General features: G+C 33.5%; 2 protein-coding genes and 1 non-coding gene across 4 annotated transcripts; all 3 read right to left on the bottom strand.

Annotated features, from left to right (window-relative positions):
• Nucleotides 1-2244: 2244 nt before the first annotated feature.
• LOC112783159 (hydroxymethylglutaryl-CoA lyase, mitochondrial) lies at nt 2245-6267 on the bottom strand. 2 transcript variants are annotated; one of them, XM_025825957.3, is made up of 8 exons: nt 5891-6267; nt 5141-5336; nt 4686-4865; nt 4195-4275; nt 3932-4095; nt 3310-3446; nt 2908-3023; nt 2245-2704 (listed from the first exon to the last, which is right to left on the bottom strand). In XM_025825957.3, exons 1-8 carry the CDS (start codon nt 6028-6030, stop codon nt 2456-2458), a joined length of 1263 nt encoding a protein of 420 aa, XP_025681742.1. In that variant the 5' UTR covers nt 6031-6267; the 3' UTR covers nt 2245-2455. The 2 variants fall into 2 exon arrangements, with proteins under 2 accessions (XP_025681742.1, XP_025681743.1); XM_025825958.3 differs by having other exon boundaries at nt 5146-5336; nt 5891-6225.
• Nucleotides 6268-6296: 29 nt separating this feature from the next.
• Nucleotides 6297-6368, bottom strand: TRNAC-GCA (transfer RNA cysteine (anticodon GCA)). The gene has a single exon. It is a non-coding gene; the product is annotated as a tRNA-Cys (tRNA).
• A 10380-nt stretch (nt 6369-16748) lies between these two features.
• On the bottom strand, nt 16749-17550 carry LOC140183272 (uncharacterized). Its single transcript, XM_072231306.1, has 3 exons — nt 17287-17550; nt 16954-17179; nt 16749-16861 (listed from the first exon to the last, which is right to left on the bottom strand). Exons 1-3 carry the CDS (start codon nt 17548-17550, stop codon nt 16749-16751), a joined length of 603 nt encoding a protein of 200 aa, XP_072087407.1.
• Nucleotides 17551-19140: the final 1590 nt, after the last annotated feature.

The following is a 19140-nucleotide window of genomic DNA, read 5'->3' as shown; positions in this document are numbered from 1 at the left end:
GATCCACATAAAATTTTTCAACCTACATTAACACTTTTAATCATGAAGCTGAGTAAAGAATCAAATGTCCATAGCCGTCCACTCATCTTAATTTCTCTTTCGTTATTATGAGCCAGGTCCCACTGTAATAACTTTCAATTTTCATTTTCTGTTTTTTTTTTATATATATTCTTTTTTATTTATTATTTGCCAGCCATATATCCACTTTAGTGGGCTTCACATAAATAATAATAATAATAATAATGTTCTACCCATTTGCAAGGGAAAAAAAAATATAACAATTTAACAGGGATTAATTTTCTTACCCTTTTCTAATATTTTGGCAAGGAGCATATAGAACTATAAAGTGTTTTTGAAAATTTTCTTTTTGGCTGAAAATGCATCAGAATTATAGAGACTCCTCAGAAACGGCCAAATTTGACATTTAATGCACTTCAAAAGATATATAATATTATAATATCTTTAAAGATTGAGCAAATCATTGAGGACGGTGATTTAAAAAACTATATGGTAGCTATATAATAGTAGTAGTACTTTCTTTTATTGATGAGTCTATATATATGGTAGCAGTAGTACTTTTAATTTAACATGCATGAATAAAATTAAATGCCACACAGCACCATCACTTGCATTTGTATACACAATTCAAGTCCTTGCTTCTACAATCTAAAGTTGAAGGACAACATTCATCAATGATACCTATATCTATGTAGATACAAAATAAGTAGTAGTAGTATATATATATATATATATATATATACATGACCAAAACAATATAGAAACAATTCATATAGGACCTGCATCCTAAAATGGATGCGGAACCATATGCTAAACTAATAATTAAATTATTTGATTATTCCCACGAAAATATAAATTTATTTTATTTGACTAAATTACTTAATATTTTGATTATGGTAATTAAGGTTTGAGTGTGAATGTGAGGTCACTTTCAGGGCAACAGAATGTCACAGGGATGCATAAATGTAAGACGACAAGGTTCTGGCATTTAAAGTGAGAGACCCCCATTTGAGTATCTTTAATGAAATTCAATCAGCAGCATCCATATTCATCATCATCTTCATGTATATGCTCATATAGAAGACAACAACACAATGATGATGATGATTATTTTTTTTAAGAGAAAATTCTTTATTAATTAAGAGGTATAGTTGACAGTTGAGAGCTCAAATAAGTTAGAATGTGAAATAAATAACATGATAATATAAATGGATCTCAAATTCTCAATGATATGACCATATAATAATATAATAAGTGCATGTATAGATAAAAGAGAAACTCCAATCTGGTGAATTTACCGAACTTTGTCTATCATATGATTTTAGGGAGAAAGCGACAATATAATATGGGGTCTATTAATTTATGACAAATGACTAATGAGTTTTATTATCACGTGATTTAAGCAAACTTTTGCTTAAGAATTCAAAAATAGAGAATACATACAAGTTGACTGATAATGATCCTTTATAGTTAAATTTAACATAAATTTTCATGGACTTGGGATTTCACATTTTAGTATTTACCAAGTAGATTTTTGAATTATTTTTGTATATTGTGCGTTTCACCAGAATATGTAAGTTTGATTATGTGTAGTTGTGTACCCCTATGAGGGTGAAAACAAGGCTAGCTAGGGAGACAAAATCCTCAGTACATTAAATGTTGAAACAATGAAGCAGCACAGATTGAGTTGAAAGTCCACGTTAAAAAGAAGGTGCAATAACTACCTTGTTGATGCCACCACCAACTCCCTTCAATAACTATAAATTTCTTTCTGCTCTCACACAGTTATAATGTATACACATGCATGCACAATTCTCTCTCTAATTGGGAGGGAGAAAATCAAAAACAGTGTCAGTTAAAAGGACATAAAGATTTTTCACTTCACTTCACACAGTGACAGTGGTATACACATTCAGCTTTCTAGTTCTGTTACTTGATACATAACATTGTTCATTATTAGTGATTCTTGTGTTATTAGTGTTTGGATTCTTTATGTGCTCCTCAAGTAAACTGTACAACCATGACATCAAATTTAAATGTTCTCAGCATTGATGTCATCTAGATTCTTCATTTGATTTTGTTGGACTATTTTGGATTCAACTCCCTATTCATATATGGGATTGGATTCCAGGGATCTTTATGAATGGAAAGGCATGCATTTCTTCCTAGTTAACCTTGTGTCACACATCATATTATTGGAGTAGAGTACAAGGTAATCACAGCATGAAAAGCATTAATGTCTTTAATCATTTCATTATTTAAAACATTTGTCTTTAAGATCACAATGCTGAACATGTGATGCTTCAATAATCAAAGCGATGCAACTCTCCTCTTTCTCTTTCTCTATGGTCATAAAAGCACATGAACAGAAGTTATGCAGTGGATAAATTCATTAACCTATGTATCATGTGGATTGCATTGTGTAGCTTTAACATATTCAAAGTTTGGAAGCATGAGCTTTAACTTTACTCAACGCAGTTGCGGCTCTTGAATTCGATGCACGTCCTAAATGCTTGCAGATGAAATCTCCGGCCTGCATAAGCTTTCCGAGGTCCACGTTGGTTTTCACTCCAATTCCATCCAGCATGTAAACAACATCCTCTGTGGCAACATTTCCAGTTGCACCCTTTGCATACGGACAACCCCCAAGGCCGGAAACAGATGAATCCACTACACTGATCCCCATCTGCATAACGTTACACATATAGTTATAACAAGGGATAGGTTCAGAACCAAGGTTATCCATTATGATTAGAGAAATTCCAAGTGTTTCTTTCATTGTTTACTTTGAGAGAATGGGGACACAACTCAACACCAGAAAAATCCCAACGCAAACTGGCTACAAAATGACAAGTATAAGCGAAAAAGAAAGTAAACGAAATCATTTACCTGAAGTGAAATTAGAGTATTTGAAAGCGCCTGACCATAAGTATCATGAAAGTGGACAGCAAGCTTGTCAACTGGAACAACATCAAGAACAGCTTCCAGCATTGGAACGACAGTGCCTGCGAAGATGAAGCAGATTGAGTCCAATCAAAAAATTTGAAAATTAAAACTAAAACAGCAGGGTAGAAAATGGAAGGGAATTTTAAGTAAGATTATTGTAAAATATGCAAGGACTCCATACAATTCATCACTGACGAGACAACATTATAATATAACTAAAGAAGGGAACCAGATCAACACAAATAAGAGCTAAAAACTTTAACATATCTATACATACAGCACCACTGCAATCAAATCCAATATAGCTAAAAAAACATACATGACAACAAACAGAAGAAACATTACCAGGTGTACCAACACCAATCGTATCACCTAGTGAAATCTCTGAGCAACCCATCTCATAAAGTGCCTTTGCCACATATGCTACTTTGGCTGGAGCAACATGTCCTTCAAAAGGACATCCCACAACACATGATATATATCTGAAGTATAAAACCAGTCACATGGCTGATTATATAATTTACTATGATGGTTTTGAAATTTAAAGTGAAGAGTAACAGCATGGTCCTTTTGTGATTGTTCAAATAATTTGAAGGAAAAGTACCTATATTCTAGTTAGGACGAAAGATGAGTCTAAGATACATCCTATGATCAACAAAACCATTTCTATAATCTAAATCATCTTTTCATTAATTCCCTCTTACAACCATCGAAATGCAAATATAATAGGAAGAGACTATGGTTGAAAGTACTTTAATAGTGGGCATACCATCAAATGTTGCCATTGAAAAAACAAATCAGCATCTATATATCATGAAAAATGAATTAGGATGTGTCAATTACAACAACAATTCAAAGACGTAAATAAACTCATTTTGAATAAACTAGTAGAAACAGAAAACCTCAGAAAATGTTGTAACTTTTCTGTAGAGATTGACAAGTAACAATTGAAAAATGAAAACTATACCCACGAACAGGGATTGAGTAGCTTCGAGAAGCTGAAGCAATGTCTCGGCAACGAGCAAGATTATCCTCAATGCCAGAGTTGAGATTTGCTTTAGAGAATGATTCAGAAGCTGCTGGAAAAACAGCCACTTCCTTAGCCCCAGCAGCAACAGCTGCCTCAAAGCCCTGAAAGAAACAGGTTTAGATAATTAAATGCATATGCAAATACTTAATGAATAATAATTTTTAAAACATATATATCTTACTTTGACATGTATATCTTACTTTGAGGTTTGGAGTTAATACAGGAAAGCTAACACCTTCCACATCTTGAATGCCTTCCAATACATCCTTTGCATCTGCCAACTGAATTTGGTTTCAAAGATGTGAAATCAGTTTGTCAGATAACTTGTTTTGAAGAAACATGCAGTCTGAAAAACTTTTATGGCTGCAACACAATTTTAAAAGTACAATAGAAATCATAACTAACTCTACCATCCCAGGCTATAGATCATGTGAAGAATTGAAGAGAGGAGGGGGGAAGGGGACCCAGCAAAATATAAAAGAATTATGGGAACAATAATCAAGAAGAGAATCTCAGCATACAATAACTTGACAAATAGCAGCTTCCTTAACTTCTAATAAAATAAATTATGTAAACATGGTAGAAAACATACCAAAAACACATAATTATGATCAAGAACATTGCAGGAGTTCATCATAGTGTTGACTAGAAAATTGTGAATAGATCAATTTTATCTAGGAATAACAGTTACCTGTGGAACCCATTTTGGTGATACAAAACTTGTTGCCTCGACGACAGACAACCCAGAAGAAACCAGCAGCTTTATCAACTCAACTTTTACATCAGTTGGAACGATAGACTTCTCATTCTGCAATCCATCCCTTGGACCAACCTCCACTATCTTTACAAAGTCTGGAATACCTTTAAGAAGCTGAAGCATTGTATAAATTATGAGTCACAAATGATCCAATATGATGCAACAAATAGAATGAAAAATGTTAATAAAGCAAAGAAATACTTAATTAGACATAATAATGGAGATATCATATCGCATCAGCATTAAATGTACAACAGAGAAGTTTGAGTTTTTCATTGAAAGAAATTTACAGATTCAACATGGCTGCTAGCTTAATATTTTATATCGGAGGTTAAATACATAACAATAGAAGGTGGATAGGGAGTATCATAACATAAGATCCACTGCACCTTACTTGAGAAATCCTTTGCATCTGTATTTCGATCAGATGTAAAATGATGGTTTACCAAGTAGCTGGCAGGATGAGAATTATCATTAAACCTTTTAGGCCAATTCAGGCATTGAGATAGGCCCCTTATATTGTATTTGTTGAATGCACTCCTATGTTCTGTGGCCTTTGTACTGTCCCTTGTGTATTCAGGATAACTAAAGCAGAGCACATTATTTAAGATCAAGCCAATTGATTTCTTGAAAATGCTGATATAATGTTAAAATTAATTATGTACCAAAAAATAAACCATTAAAAATGAAAATCCATTAGAGCTTAATGGACAGAGCTCTAATGTCATCATGTCAACATCCAAAGAACATGCATGGATAAAGTTCCAAAAACCAATTACCCTGCCTCATCTACCTTTAGATAGACTCCAAATATTATGTTAAGTAATCACCAAAATATCTCACAATACAGAGCAACTTCCATTATGCTCAAACAATGCTGATTCTACCATGCATTATCTTTAATTCTTTATATGAGAATATAAACGAGCAACAAACTGATATTAAATTTTATGCTTGGAGCAACAACTTTTACAAGTACTGTTCAGCATCCCCAAGACATATCTATCTAAATAAACCATTAATCCAACTTCTTAGTCACAACTAATTAGGTTCGATCCAAACACAATGTAAATAGAAAATTCCAGCTCAATGAGAAATCAATTGAAATTGAATAATTAACTAAAAGGTTTCTGATTTACCGAGAATGAAGAGATTGCAGTTGATTAGCTGTATCCATGGCATCACAAGAGCTTGCAGCAGCAGAGCTTGATAATCCAGTAACAAGTTGGGGTATAGGATTCAAGAATCGCCCCCTTTGCATACCCTTGATTGTAATCATTGAGTTAGCAACAAAATCTGAGTCCAACAAGAGAAGGAAAAATCTGGACTTGAATCCAGAAAGAAGAGAGAAGTGAAATTAGTTTGATATTGAATGAAAAGGAATATGGTGATTGTGATTAACAAACGTGTTTATCCTTCTACTTTCAATGCTCCTCACTTTTTTGGTTTTGTTCCAATATTAAATATTATCTTCAGGATGGGTTCTAAATTTCAACTATATAATATAGTTCTAAGTACTTTAAAAATCATAATAATACATTTTTAAGGGCCCAACCGGGTTCGAACCGGTGACCTCTTGATCTGCAGTCAAATGCTCTACCACTGAGCTATGGACCCATTGATGCTATTATTTAGATTGTACGTTACATAGCTTTGTTTATTTTTTTTGTCATTTGGTCTACAGTCAATTCTAATATTCTCTATGAGACATTTAGCCCATGACTTTGTATCCTCTTTACAAGTCTCTCTATTTGGGCCATAATTTAAAATAGTGGGACAGAATGAAAGCCCAAACTTGTAAACCTAATAAAAACTCTCTTTGGTAAAACAATACTGGGAAGCCCGTCCAAAAAAAATTACAGGGAAGTTCACGTCCAAAAAATATATGAAAGTTTGATAAGAAGCTGGGTTAGATTTATTACAGTTGACATGACCCATTAAATATGTGACTTTTTCTTTTGGGCTTCGAATATGCGACTTGGTATGCCACTCCAAAATCTGCAGTGTCCAATGAAAAGCTTTCGATAATATAACTAATTATCTTTTTAAGTCCAAAAAAAAAAACCCACATGATAATATTTTTTTCAAGAGAATGTTATAAGGCTCTGAAAAATTCAGCTGAAGCCTAGATCCGATGGCAAATTAAATTGTTCTCGCACTCAAGGTTTACTTTAATGGTGAAATTCTTTGCCTTGTAATAGATACATCCGAATTTGAGACTTTGTTAAAGCTAATTGTGGCTGAAAACCCTTAATATTATGTGTATGAATGTTAGTATGCGTGACGTGAATATTATGATGTTATAATGTTTTATAGTTGGTTGAATGAGGTTTAAAAACCTCATATTGTGGGTATGTGACTTGTGTGATAAATAAAAAAGGCTCTCACAAATAAAAAGAAAAACAAAAAAGTCTTCGGTCTGACTCTTCTATAAGCATCGGATAAGAGAACAAAAGTATCTAGTTTTAGTTTTCTCTATGCAATATCAATGCATAAAAAAAAAACTAAAAAAAACTATATATATATATATAACGAAAGTTTTCAAGTATACTGATACACTGATATTTAAATAATTTTTAACTGTTAATTTTAATTATATATATTATATATTTTTTTTTATAATTAAAATCAACGATTAAAAATCACTAAAATACCGATATATTGATACACTTGAAATTTTTTAATATCTATATTCTTAACGAGTGTTATAGATATATAGATGGTTGGCGCATTTTGTTAGACATAATTATATTGTCCCTCTTTGATTAAGACCCAACAATGAAAAGTTATTGATATTTGGGCAGAGAGCGCTGCGATATTCACTTCTTCCGCACGAAAACAAGATACAAAAGTGTATCTTTGGGATTCTCTTCTTATGTTTTTTTTTTAATAATAAAATTGGAGTATTTAAGCTATCCACCACAATTAACAAGCTTTTGATCTTAAAATTAGTATCTTGAAGGTTTGTTGAGAAAACACTGAATATAATAAGTGAAAATGGCACATATTTGGGCTTTTATGGTTATATACCTAATAGATCCACGGTTGCAGAGTATTCAATTATGTATCAGTAATTCAGTAGTACTGTGACTGGAGTATTCGGTTGCTTGTTCCCATAATACAAATACGTCACACTCATCTCATTATATCATATCATACATTATTGTATGATTAATAATTGATTTACTACTTGTCATTCCATTCAATACAATGTTGCTGCATGGTCGCTTTCTTGCTTACCTATCCTTAGAAATTATTCCATACATGTCTTTTCTTCATGGTTTTGCTCCTTTAATTTCAAGTTTAATAAAACAAAAATTGTCTACTCATATATTTCATTTGAAAACATAGCACTAACTAATTCACGGTAAATTAAATTATAGTTTATTCCATCTCCAAACTAGGAATAATATTGTTTAATATTAGTATTAATTGAAATGGTAGAGTAATTGTGATGGGAATTTGGGCTTTTGTAGATAACGTGTGAAGAGGTGAGTTGTCATGTGTTGAGGGTATGGGAGACACCGAAAGGGACAGGGCCCTGTCACTGAATCCAAACGCAGTCGTTTTCGGCCTCCAAACATTCAAAATGACCATTACACCCACCGTAATAATTATTGCAATTTTATTTAAAAAGGAGTAATGTGTAATGTATGTATGGTAAAGTTACTGTATCTAAAGAGCGGCGCCGCCTGTGGCCTGTCATAATAAGTCTTAAATATTTTACACAAGAATGATCTTATCGAAATCTATTAAATTGAGGTATATATAAAAAGATTATTGAATTATTTATTCTTCAATTTTTCCTATCTTGACACACACACTATATTTTGTTGTAAATGAATTAGATATTGAAACAACATCATTCTACCTTTTGAGGCCATGCTAATTGCTAGTTAATTAGGAAAAAGATCCTCTCCAGTTTTTTTAACAATTGATAGAATTCAGTGTGATCTATCACCTTTAATTCTATGAGTGGGACCAGAAATAAATAAGAGAGAGAACGCAATGAATGATTAGATTGAACACTGGATATCATTCAGTTTTTTTCTCACTGGAGAGGATCCACTCCCAATTAATTATGTATTTGGCAGAATTGGTTCCAGAGCCATTTGGGATTTAATTTGTCATTTGTTCTTTATGTGTGCGTGGGATAATCGAGATGATTGATTCTAATTTCTAAGCCATTCACTACTCCTTTTCTTAATTACTTACATTCTTCTTCTTTGTTCTTTTCCTCGTTTTAATTACTTAGCTTATTTGCTATGTTTGTTTACAAACACAAAATACTAAAATAAAATATAAAAATATAAAATTATATTTATTAGATAAAATATAAATAAAAATATTATATTTAAAAATATTAAATTTATATATTTTATATTATTTCTGATAAAAAATATAAAAATACTAATAAAAATATAATTTATTTTTTATTTTTTATTTATTTATATTAATTTTATATAATTATATTTTTTTAATTTTTTGTATAAAAAATTAAATATTTTGTCAATCTCTTGTCTTAGTCATTTTTATAACCAAATAGAGCTTAATAAGCGAGCCTATGCGCTATACCATGCACCTCCCTCGCTCACACCAGGCAACTGTCTCAATAATAATAATAATCGCTTTTTTAACTCTTTATTGTAGTTTCGAAGTCATGCATCATATATAAGTAACTAACTAACAAGCATGCATACAATCCCAAAATTTTAGCATTTGATTACGTACAGTATGTTGTTAAGCTTTTTTCTTCGCTGAAATGATATTGCAATTTTATAATGATATCATATACCAATTATTTAGAGTTCTAATCCCTAATTCATATCTAATAAACTAAGGTTGTTAGAGAATGGTAAAGATTGCAGAGCGCGTTAGTCTATAGAGCAAGTTTAATTAAGTTTTAAAAAGGTTTAGTCTGTTTCTCTATATTACTATATAGTAAAAAAGACATTCTAACGGAAACACTATAAAAAAAATATATTGTGTATCATCGAATTTATCATTAGATTTAGCAGAATTAATTACCATCGGATTTAGCGTTAGTTTTTGTGTCGGATACAAGGCAGCTTGGATCTTCCAAAATGTTTACCGTCGAATTTCATATTCCAACTCTAAATCTGACGGTGATTAGTGGGGCAAAATATGATTTTGTTGGAGCCAACTTTACCGTCGGTTTTATCGTCAGATTTAACCGATAATTTTGCCGACGGTAAAGTTGGTTTCAAATTCAAACGCAAATCCCTCCTCCCTCACTTGTCCGAGATCACTCCATTTCTTCTCTCTCCTCTCGCTCTCTTTCTTAGGGGTGTCAAAAATCTTCAAGGGGCAGGGGGATCCCCGCAATGACCGCCCCAAATGGAACCCCGATGGCGAGAAATTTTTCCTGTGGAGACGGGGATGGGGGACAAAATTTTCCCGAAGCAAGTGCGGGGACCCGAGTAGGGATCCCTGTTCCCGTATTCCCCACAGTCCCCGAATATATTAAATTACTTAAACACCCTTAGTAATTTATTTTTTACTTTGGTTTTTTAGTCATTTCACCTTCCATATATATATTCAAAAGTTAGAAACCCTAATTCCTCTTTCCAGTTTCCACACTAGCGCCGCATTCCAATTCCCAGTCACCCTCACCCTCCTCGCGACACCCCTTTTGCATTCTCTTTGGCGTCTTTGCACCTAGCAAGCCACCTCCGAACACCTCCCTCGCGGCCTCGCCACTGTCCGTTTCAGCCGGCCCACTCACCGCGTCATCACCGCACTGCGCCGTTCCCTCTCTTCCTTCGCCAATGTCGCTGCTCTGTTTAGTCAGTTTAACTACTACGCCACCGCCGTCTTGCATTGCTACTCTGCGTCTCTGCTCTTCTCTTCTTCCCACCACTCTGCAAGTCCGAAAATGGCATCAAAGGGAAAGTTGATTTCTATTCCAATCTGTTGTGTATCTACGGTCACAAGTGATTCTTGGAAACCAAGTAGCTTCTCAATGGCTAAGATCCGGTTTACCATTGGAAGACTTTTGTGGTTGTTGTTTTATGGCTTTCGGTCAACAAGAGAAGGTCAGAAGCAAAGTTTTTACTCTGATGATTAATGAGAAAAAGTGAGTTTGTGGGTTGGTGAAGCACAAGACTCAAGAAGTTGACCTAGGAAGAAGAACCCAGCAACATGCAAGGAGATATAAGAAGATTTTATGTTCATTCAAAGGTAAGGAGAGATAACCAGAGTGTGGTGAGTTATGTTCTGAGAAGAGTTCCCTGAAGAAGTTCCTCTACTTGGACAGTGCTTTCTTTCAAAGAAGCATTCCACCAAAAATGAAGAACTGAATCAGAGACATGCAAATCTGGTTTATCACATAGCAAAGAGGCTGTTGTAGAGTCAATCTCCTTCATGTTTTACAGATTGTAATTTACTTTTCAATGTTTATCTTTTTGTAATTTCTTGAGTGAAAAGGCATATTGAGAGAGCTCAAGTAAAAGCCAAAGAGTGGAAAGAGGCTGAGTGATACACTTGAGAGAAAAGCCTAGAGTTATTTTCAGATTTCTTTAGGTAAGTTTGTGTCTTATGTCTAGTACCAGTGAGGTACCCCTTTCTTAGTTGGGTAAGCACTAAGAGTGAAGAGTTAGGTATTAGCATAGCCAATGTCAAATTAGGTTAGAACTTGAGTGTGAAAGGATTGTGTCAATCCTGTGGAATTGGTGTATGTAATACTTTAACTATAGTGGAAATTCCACCACTGTTGTGGTGGAGACTGGATGTAAGTTGCATAGCACAAGGCAACCGAACCAGGATACATGATGGTGTTAGCTCTTCTCCTTTCTGCTCTGTTCTATTTTCTGATATTCATGAGACAAAAATAAATTGTCTCATAAATTTTTGCTGCTGAGTTCAAACTGAATCAGAATTGCAAGTTTAATTAAAAAAGGGTTATTTCAGTAACTTAAAGAAAGGCATAGATTCAACCCCCCTTCTCTAAGCCTACTACAACCTTCAATTGGTATCAGGAGCTAAGGTCTCAAGAATAAATCTTAACCGCTTTGAGCAAAGATCCAATGGCGAACAACTTGGGCACAACCACAGTGGCATATACCCTCACTGAAGGCCAATCAAACAACAGGCCTCCTTTCTTCAACGGGAAGAACTATGCCTACTGGAAAGAGAGGATGAGGATCTTCATCCAATCCATTGACTACAACATTTGGAAGATTGTTATAAGCGGTTCCAAGATTCCAACAAAAATAAGTGCTGATGGAGTGGTGACTCTAAAAGAAGAAGCTTAGTGGAATGAAGAAGATAAGAAGAAGATGGAGCTAAATGCTAAAGCAATCAACCTTTTTCACTGTGCTATCAGCTTTGAAGAGTACCGAAAGGTGTCTAGATGTAAGACAGTCAAAGAAATCTAGGAGAAACTCCATGTTACACACAAAGGCACTAAACAAGTCAAAGAAACGAGGATTGATATGATACGAAAAGAGTACGAGATGTTCAACATGAAGGATGGAGAAAGCATTGATAAAGTGTTTGAGAGATTCTTAATCATAATCAACAACCTTGATGCTATGGGTACAAACTACTCAGAACAAATCCTAGTGAGAAAACTCCTTAGAAGCCTCACAAAAGAATGGGCTAAACGGGCTTAATTTTAGAGGCAAAGCCCGCCCATTTAAACGGGTAAACGAGCTAGCCCGATGGGTTTAACCCATTTTGACGGCCCTAACCGAACCTACTTCAAATAGGTCAGGTCTGGGGTACATTTTGAAAAATGAGGTTGCTTTCAGGAAACCTTCATTTCACAACAAAACCTCATCTTCGAAAAGCCCAAAAGTTTTCAAAAATTCTGGTGAAAATGCTTTTGCAAAGAGGAATAATTATAACAAAAATCAATTTGTCAAAAGAAAAGCACCTCTTCCAAAAACTAGAAAATTTCAGCCCTTTAATCATTTTCAGCATGGTAGCTCATCTCGATTTCAGCGACATGTATAAGAAAATTATTGTTTTAATTGTAAGAAATTTGGTCACTCATATGCACAATGTTTTATTAAAAAGAGAGTGGTGGAAAACCAAATTTACAATGTTGTTTGTGATTTCAATGCACTTGGGCAACCAATATTGATTAACTTCAAAGGATCCAAATTAATTTGGATACCTAAGGTTACTTGAAGTTTTTCATGTAGATTTGCCTAGCATCCAAGAACAAAAAAGATATGTGGTACTTGGATAGTGGATGCTCTAGGCACATGACTGAAAGGTCAACTTGCTTCATCAAACTAAACAAGTATGATGGAGGTTTTGTGACCTTTGGAGATGATGGTAAAGGTAAAATAATTACTGTTGGAAAAGAAGGTAATGAACAATCTACTTTCATTGATGATGTATTTTTGGTTTATGGACTGAAGCACAATCTTTTGAGTATAAGTCAGCTGTGTGACTTAGGATATTTAGTGACTTTCAAAAGACTTGAATGCTATGTTGTAAATGAAAAGATTAATGAAGTGATTTTTGTTGCCAAGCATTGTAATAATGTGTATGGACTTACCCTTGATGAACTAAAAGATCAAAATGTAGCATGTTTTCATTCTAAAGAATCTGAAATTCAATAAGATTTTTTTACAATTAGCTAAAATTCATTACAAATAATGTTCAAAATTAATTAACTTCTGTACTCATAGGACTTTTTTAAGCATATAACTCTTATTTTATATATACGTGTGAGTGTGATCCTCGCTATCCCATTCTTGAAGATTAATATAGTCCCATAAACATTCCAAGGACCATTAACCAAGAATTTGGCAAGGTAACCAATTTAATTTCATAGGAGATTACAATCTTCGAACTCTACAATTTTATATATATGGCAAAGTGATCCTTACATCAATAGTGAAAAATAAGCTTAAATTCTTACAATCATCTTTGTAACAAGCTAAGTTGATTTTTAATTCAAGGCCCAAGTTTTTGTTTACTGATGGGAGTATCTACAAGGCTCTACCACTAATGGTGAAGACAGTGTTGACATCTGAAGAATCAAAGGGTGACATGAAAAGTGAAAGAGGAAAGAAATTGGATGAAGAGGGAAATTGCAGGCTGGTTGGTGTGGCAAAAGTTGATATGTTAATGATTTTCTCATGAATTCTTTTCTTGCCTTTCCAACTGAGTGCCTTGCTGACCTCAATGCTGTGATCTCAATTTCTGGCTCATTTTAAAAAAGAGATCATCGTCACACTTTGGATGTTGTTGAAACCTATTTTAATTCATTTCATAATCCAAGTTGAAAATATTGAGTAAAGGCTTCAGTGAATTGATCATACTATTAGTAAAGAAATTGCTTTATCTTTATAAAGTACTAAAGGTAATTGAACTTTATCTTTTTCTTTTGTTATTGGATTCTTTAGTTGTGAATTGTTCAATTTGTTGTATTACATTTATCTCATTTCAGATAAACATGACTTCAAGAATGCATAAGGAGCAAACAAAGGAAAAAAATCTCAAGGAATAAAGCTACAAGAGGAGAAGACAAAGTCCTAATATCTTATGATGGCTGTTGGGATATTAATAGACTTTGAAAGTTGTATTTTTCTTTTGTGATATTTGGCTTTATATCTTTACAATGGATCATGACAAACAATAGCATAAGACTTATATTGGTATAGCTTTAGCAAATACACAATTGATTGTTGGGTCCTTCATTTGTAATGAAATTATATGAATTGAAAATTTAATGGAAAGTTGTTTCTTTGATGTTTATTTTGGTTTGCTCTGTTTCTTTTTTTAGCTAATAGTATTTGGAGAATATCTTGTATGATTTGCACAAATATATAAGTGCAGAATTTAAGAATTCAAGTTATAAACATCAACACAGGATTAAGAAAACATAAGTTGTAAGCAAGACTTGATTCTAAATCTGCAAAAGTGCATAAATTTTTGAGACAAAATTATACAATACAATTAATATTCACCTGATAAATAAATTAAGTGCAGAAGATTAACATAAATAATACAGAATTCAATGAAATTTTACATTTTTGCACAAATATGAGACAAAATTGCACAATACAAATAACACTCACTTAATAAATAATTTAAGTGCAGAAAATTAATATACATAATGCAGAATTCAATAGAATTTGGTAGGATTACACAATTTTAAGTGCAAATTGCACAACACAATAAACATTTGCCTGATGGATAACTTAGTTGCATAATAGCAGAAAATCAACACAGAAAACTGGACAATATGAATAAAATTCTGTTCACGCATAAAAGAGTTGCAAACTAGTTAGTGTACTTCACTTGATTAGCATCCGAAAAAGCAACATAACACTAAAAAGTCTAATAAGTTCTAGCAAAATACACATAATAAGTTAACAACTAAGACCACCAACATCACCAACAATAGCTAAAAGTTGTCTATTATATCTCGTGCGAATGCCGCCCTTTCCTCGTCCAAACTCCAAAAGGTTGCCTTCAATTATGGATTTTGCACAAATTTCTTTGCAATTTGTATGATCTCCATTGTGTCGAAACCAAGACTCTTCAACGTTCGGCCAAGATTCACTTGCTCATTAACCCCAGACATTGCATTGGCTAGTACCTACACATGCTTTCCTTGATCCTCAATCGCAGCCTTAAAAGTTTCAACCAAGTTTGATAGGATTGCAGCATCATTGCTTTTTTTAGTTGCAGTTTGACGTACTTGATTTCTCTCACTTGATGAAGCAAAAGAGGTCGAAAAGGTGTTGGGTAGTTCGCTCTTGGCAGCTGCTAAATCTTCAATGTCAATATCGTCTCCGCCTAAACCTAAGCCACCAAATGTGGCCGCAGCAAATGTAGAGCCCGGTGTGACATCTTCTTCGGCATCTTTTTCACTGCATGCATCAAGACCGGTAGCTCTATCCTTGCCAAAAATGTTCCCAAGACGTTCAAACAATGAAAATGGCTTGCCTGGAGTGTAAAGTGTAACATTGCGATCCTATACAACATAAAACAAAGTATACATTATAAATTCATATACGTACAATTACATGAAAATTAAAAAATACTTGTAAGAAGAATGATTAAATGTTCAAAAATTCACACCTTTCCCCATGCTTCTAATACTTGTTTACTATCCACTTCAACACACATCTTTTCAGAATTCCACCCAAAACCACTACAACTCAACATCTCAACCACAAACATATATTTTTCTTTGAGGCGCTTGTGTTTATTTCTGATGTGCTTTACAGTGAGACCACATCCAGAAAACTTCTCATTCATTTTGTCTGCCAGCTTTTGAAATGTCCCTGGTTTAAATTGACCGGCATCTGTCCTCTTGTCTTCAACAACCAATTTCTCCATGAACACCACAAATTGTTCAGTTTCTTCTTCAGTCTATTGGCGGGGTATGGAGGTCATTTGCTGCTAGATAATATTCATGCACAATAACGAATAAAATAAATCATGGCAGCAAAATTACTATTAAAATTAGAGTTCAATGGTAGTAGAATTATCTTGTCTAATTAAAACAATTAAAACAAACACTTGTAATACAAGTTATAAATCTGAATTGTCAAATACATATTGCACAACGAAAAAAACTCAAATGAATTCAAATACAAATAGTCTAGGACAATTGTATACATAACAAAACTTGCAAAGATAAAAACTCTACACGCCATGTTCTCCTCTCCATATTTGCCACATCTCGGTTGCTAGGTCCTCACGCCATTGATTCCACTCATGGCTACTTTCCACAATATCAATTGTATCAGCTTCATCAACTATAGTGTCATCTTCTACGGGTATATGTTCTGATAAAAGAGTTGCATCTTCTTCAGGATCAACATCCATGTTCATACGAATAAAATTTTGTAACAAACAACAAGAAATAATAATGTGACTTTGAATCCTAATAGGATAGAACGGGGGACTTCGTAGAATTGCCCATCTTTTCTTAAGCAACCCAAAACACCGCTCAATCACATTTCTAGTCGAAGAGTGCTTCTTATTAAATAACTCTAGACAATTTTATGGTGCCCGATGATCTTGAACCCACTCATTCACATGATAGCGGACATTTCTATAAGGAGATAAAAATTCTCTCCCATTAGTATAGCCAGCATCCACTAAGTAATAACACCCTAAAATGGAAGGATGGAGAGATATAAGAAATAGATTGTAATTCTCATAATAAATAGTTATTATTCTTTTCAAAAGATTGATTTAGACATACTAACAAGTATTTTCAAGCCATTATGTTGAGTAATAGCATCCCTAAGTATCCGTGAATCAGATGCCGATCCTTTCCAATCGCTAAGGACATAGACGAAATTCATGTTCTGATTGCAAACTCCTAAGACATTGGTGGATATTCTAGATTTTCTTGTCCGATATCTAGATTTGTCACTCTTCAGGACTGTGACATCTATGAAAGTTCCATCTAATGCTCCTATACAACCCTATCAAATGTAAAAAGAAAAATTTATTACATGCAGAGTTAACTTGACCAATAAAAATTGGAGCTACATACACGACCTACCTTGAACCATTTTCATCTGGGATCTACACAATCTTCCGGTACAGGGTCTGCCTTTGCAAATAAGATACTTTGGACACGCAAAATCGAACACAGTACCTTGTAAAAATACCTACTAATAGTTTCACCAGATCTATAGAACCTAACTTGTAAGCTGTGATTTTTCGTATGGTGAGCTAATATGATGATTAAGAAAGTTGCTACTTGCTCACCTATGCCAACATGACCGTCTTCGTCTAATTCACCTTGAACTTGTAGCAATTCACATAAAGTTGCAAATACATTTAAACTCATTTTTAACTCCTATATACAATTTCTATCTCCATCCTCCCTGATGATATTATCTAATGCATCTCGCCTTAATGGTAGTGTGTTCACTCTTCGACCAATCGAAGAATGACCCCGCCTTCTATTCCTAATATACATATATAAAGTAACTAAACATAGCAGCATTAACGTATCAAATTGCATTCTCATAATCCAATAATATCCAACACATAGCTTAATATGTTCAGAATGATCCATTATCACTTCCTAAGAAATAATAACAAGTAAATACATAAATGAAGAACTCTAATAATTTGTACGAATAAGAAAAATGCTTAATTAAACTAAAAATAGGAAAAACACTCGTTACATAAGCATATGTAATTTTATTAAGTAGCGATGAACAAAATAAAAAAGACATGATTGAAATCTAATTAAATACATATCAATAAAAATATCAGCTAAAAATAATTAAGAGTTTTAATATGTAATTTTATTAAGTAAAAGAAAGGAAATAATACTTTGAGATAGGTGATTGATAACTTTTTAAGACAAAATTGACTCTAACTACTACCATAATGAAAAAAGATCAATTTCTACAAACAATTATCATCCAACTTAATCAATTTCTACGACACATAATACAAACAATCTGATCAACGGCTTAGTAAGCAGATTAATAAGCAATTTTATAGACACAATACAAATAAATTGCCCTCTTTGAATTAGAAACATGGCTTTTTCCATTATTTTTCCTCTTCAATTAGGGAAAATAAACAACCACCACCGAAATTATTTATTGTGTATTGAAGAATTCAGATGAAAATAAAATGAGTAATTATAAAGAAATCTTAGGTGTACCTACAATTCGATCAGCCATATATCCAAACACTAGATAGCACTCAATCAATAATAACACATCTTATCAATAATCAAAATTAAAAAATATACATCACAAGAGAAAAATACCAGAGGCAACAAGGCAAAGCATAGATAGGAGGAGGCTAATGCGGTTGCGGGATGGAAAGGCAAAGGCGGTGGAGTAGCAACACAAGCTCATCGCGACCGGAGCACAGCACGCAATAATCAGAGAGGAGAGTCAGCGAGAAACGGAGACGATGTGCGGCGGTGGTACAGCTTCAATAGTGCAGAACAATTGCAGAAGAAATCATCGGTTAGGGTTTGTAACACAAAAGGGAGATATTTGGAATTTCAGAAAATGAATGAGGATAAAATAGTCTAAAAAAAGAATACAGATCCGTGTCCATCACCCAAAATCCGTGTCTCACCATTTTATTGAGATATGAAATACATGTATTTTGTGTATGTTTGTGTGTAAGCATGTCCTTCTTATTTTTGTGTCTGACAAACCAAACAATAGACACGTCCCACCGTGTCTATGTCTTTGCAAGACGCGGGCATCAAACAAAGTAACAAACGGGGCCTAAGGTATAGGCTGAAAATTTTTTTCGTTTACAATATTTTTTTGCATACAAAATCGTCCCTAAAGTTTAAAACCAAGTTTTAAAATCGTCATTTTTACTTAAATTTTAAAATTTTGGATCAAATTACGCATAACAAAAAATTATAAAATAAAATAAATAAAAAAAATAAGAG

The sequence above is a fragment of the Arachis hypogaea genome, chromosome 20, assembly GCF_003086295.3.
Source record: "Arachis hypogaea cultivar Tifrunner chromosome 20, arahy.Tifrunner.gnm2.J5K5, whole genome shotgun sequence".
In the NCBI taxonomy this organism is placed as follows: Eukaryota; Viridiplantae; Streptophyta; class Magnoliopsida; order Fabales; family Fabaceae; genus Arachis; species Arachis hypogaea.
This window is presented reverse-complemented; position numbering and strand designations above follow the sequence as displayed.

What these genes read in the sequence shown, in the direction of transcription:
- LOC112783159 (XM_025825957.3), bottom strand. Translation starts at nt 6,030, where the DNA reads ATGATTACAATCAAGGGTATGCAAAGGGGGCGATTCTTGAATCCTATA. An exon ending in CTGCAATCTCTTCATTCTCG is followed by an intron (nt 5,337 to 5,890) that starts GTAAATCAGAAA and finishes GCTCTGCTTTAG; the next exon opens with TTATCCTGAATACACAAGGG. An exon ending in TACTCAATCCCTGTTCGTGG is followed by an intron (nt 3,447 to 3,931) that starts GTATAGTTTTCA and finishes TTTATACTTCAG; the next exon opens with ATATATATCATGTGTTGTGG.
- LOC140183272 (XM_072231306.1), bottom strand. Translation starts at nt 17,550, where the DNA reads ATGAGTTTAAATGTATTTGCAACTTTATGTGAATTGCTACAAGTTCAA. An exon ending in ACCCTGTACCGGAAGATTGT is followed by an intron (nt 17,180 to 17,286) that starts GTAGATCCCAGA and finishes TACATTTGATAG; the next exon opens with GGTTGTATAGGAGCATTAGA. An exon ending in TGGCTTGAAAATACTTGTTA is followed by an intron (nt 16,862 to 16,953) that starts GTATGTCTAAAT and finishes CTTCCATTTTAG; the next exon opens with GGTGTTATTACTTAGTGGAT.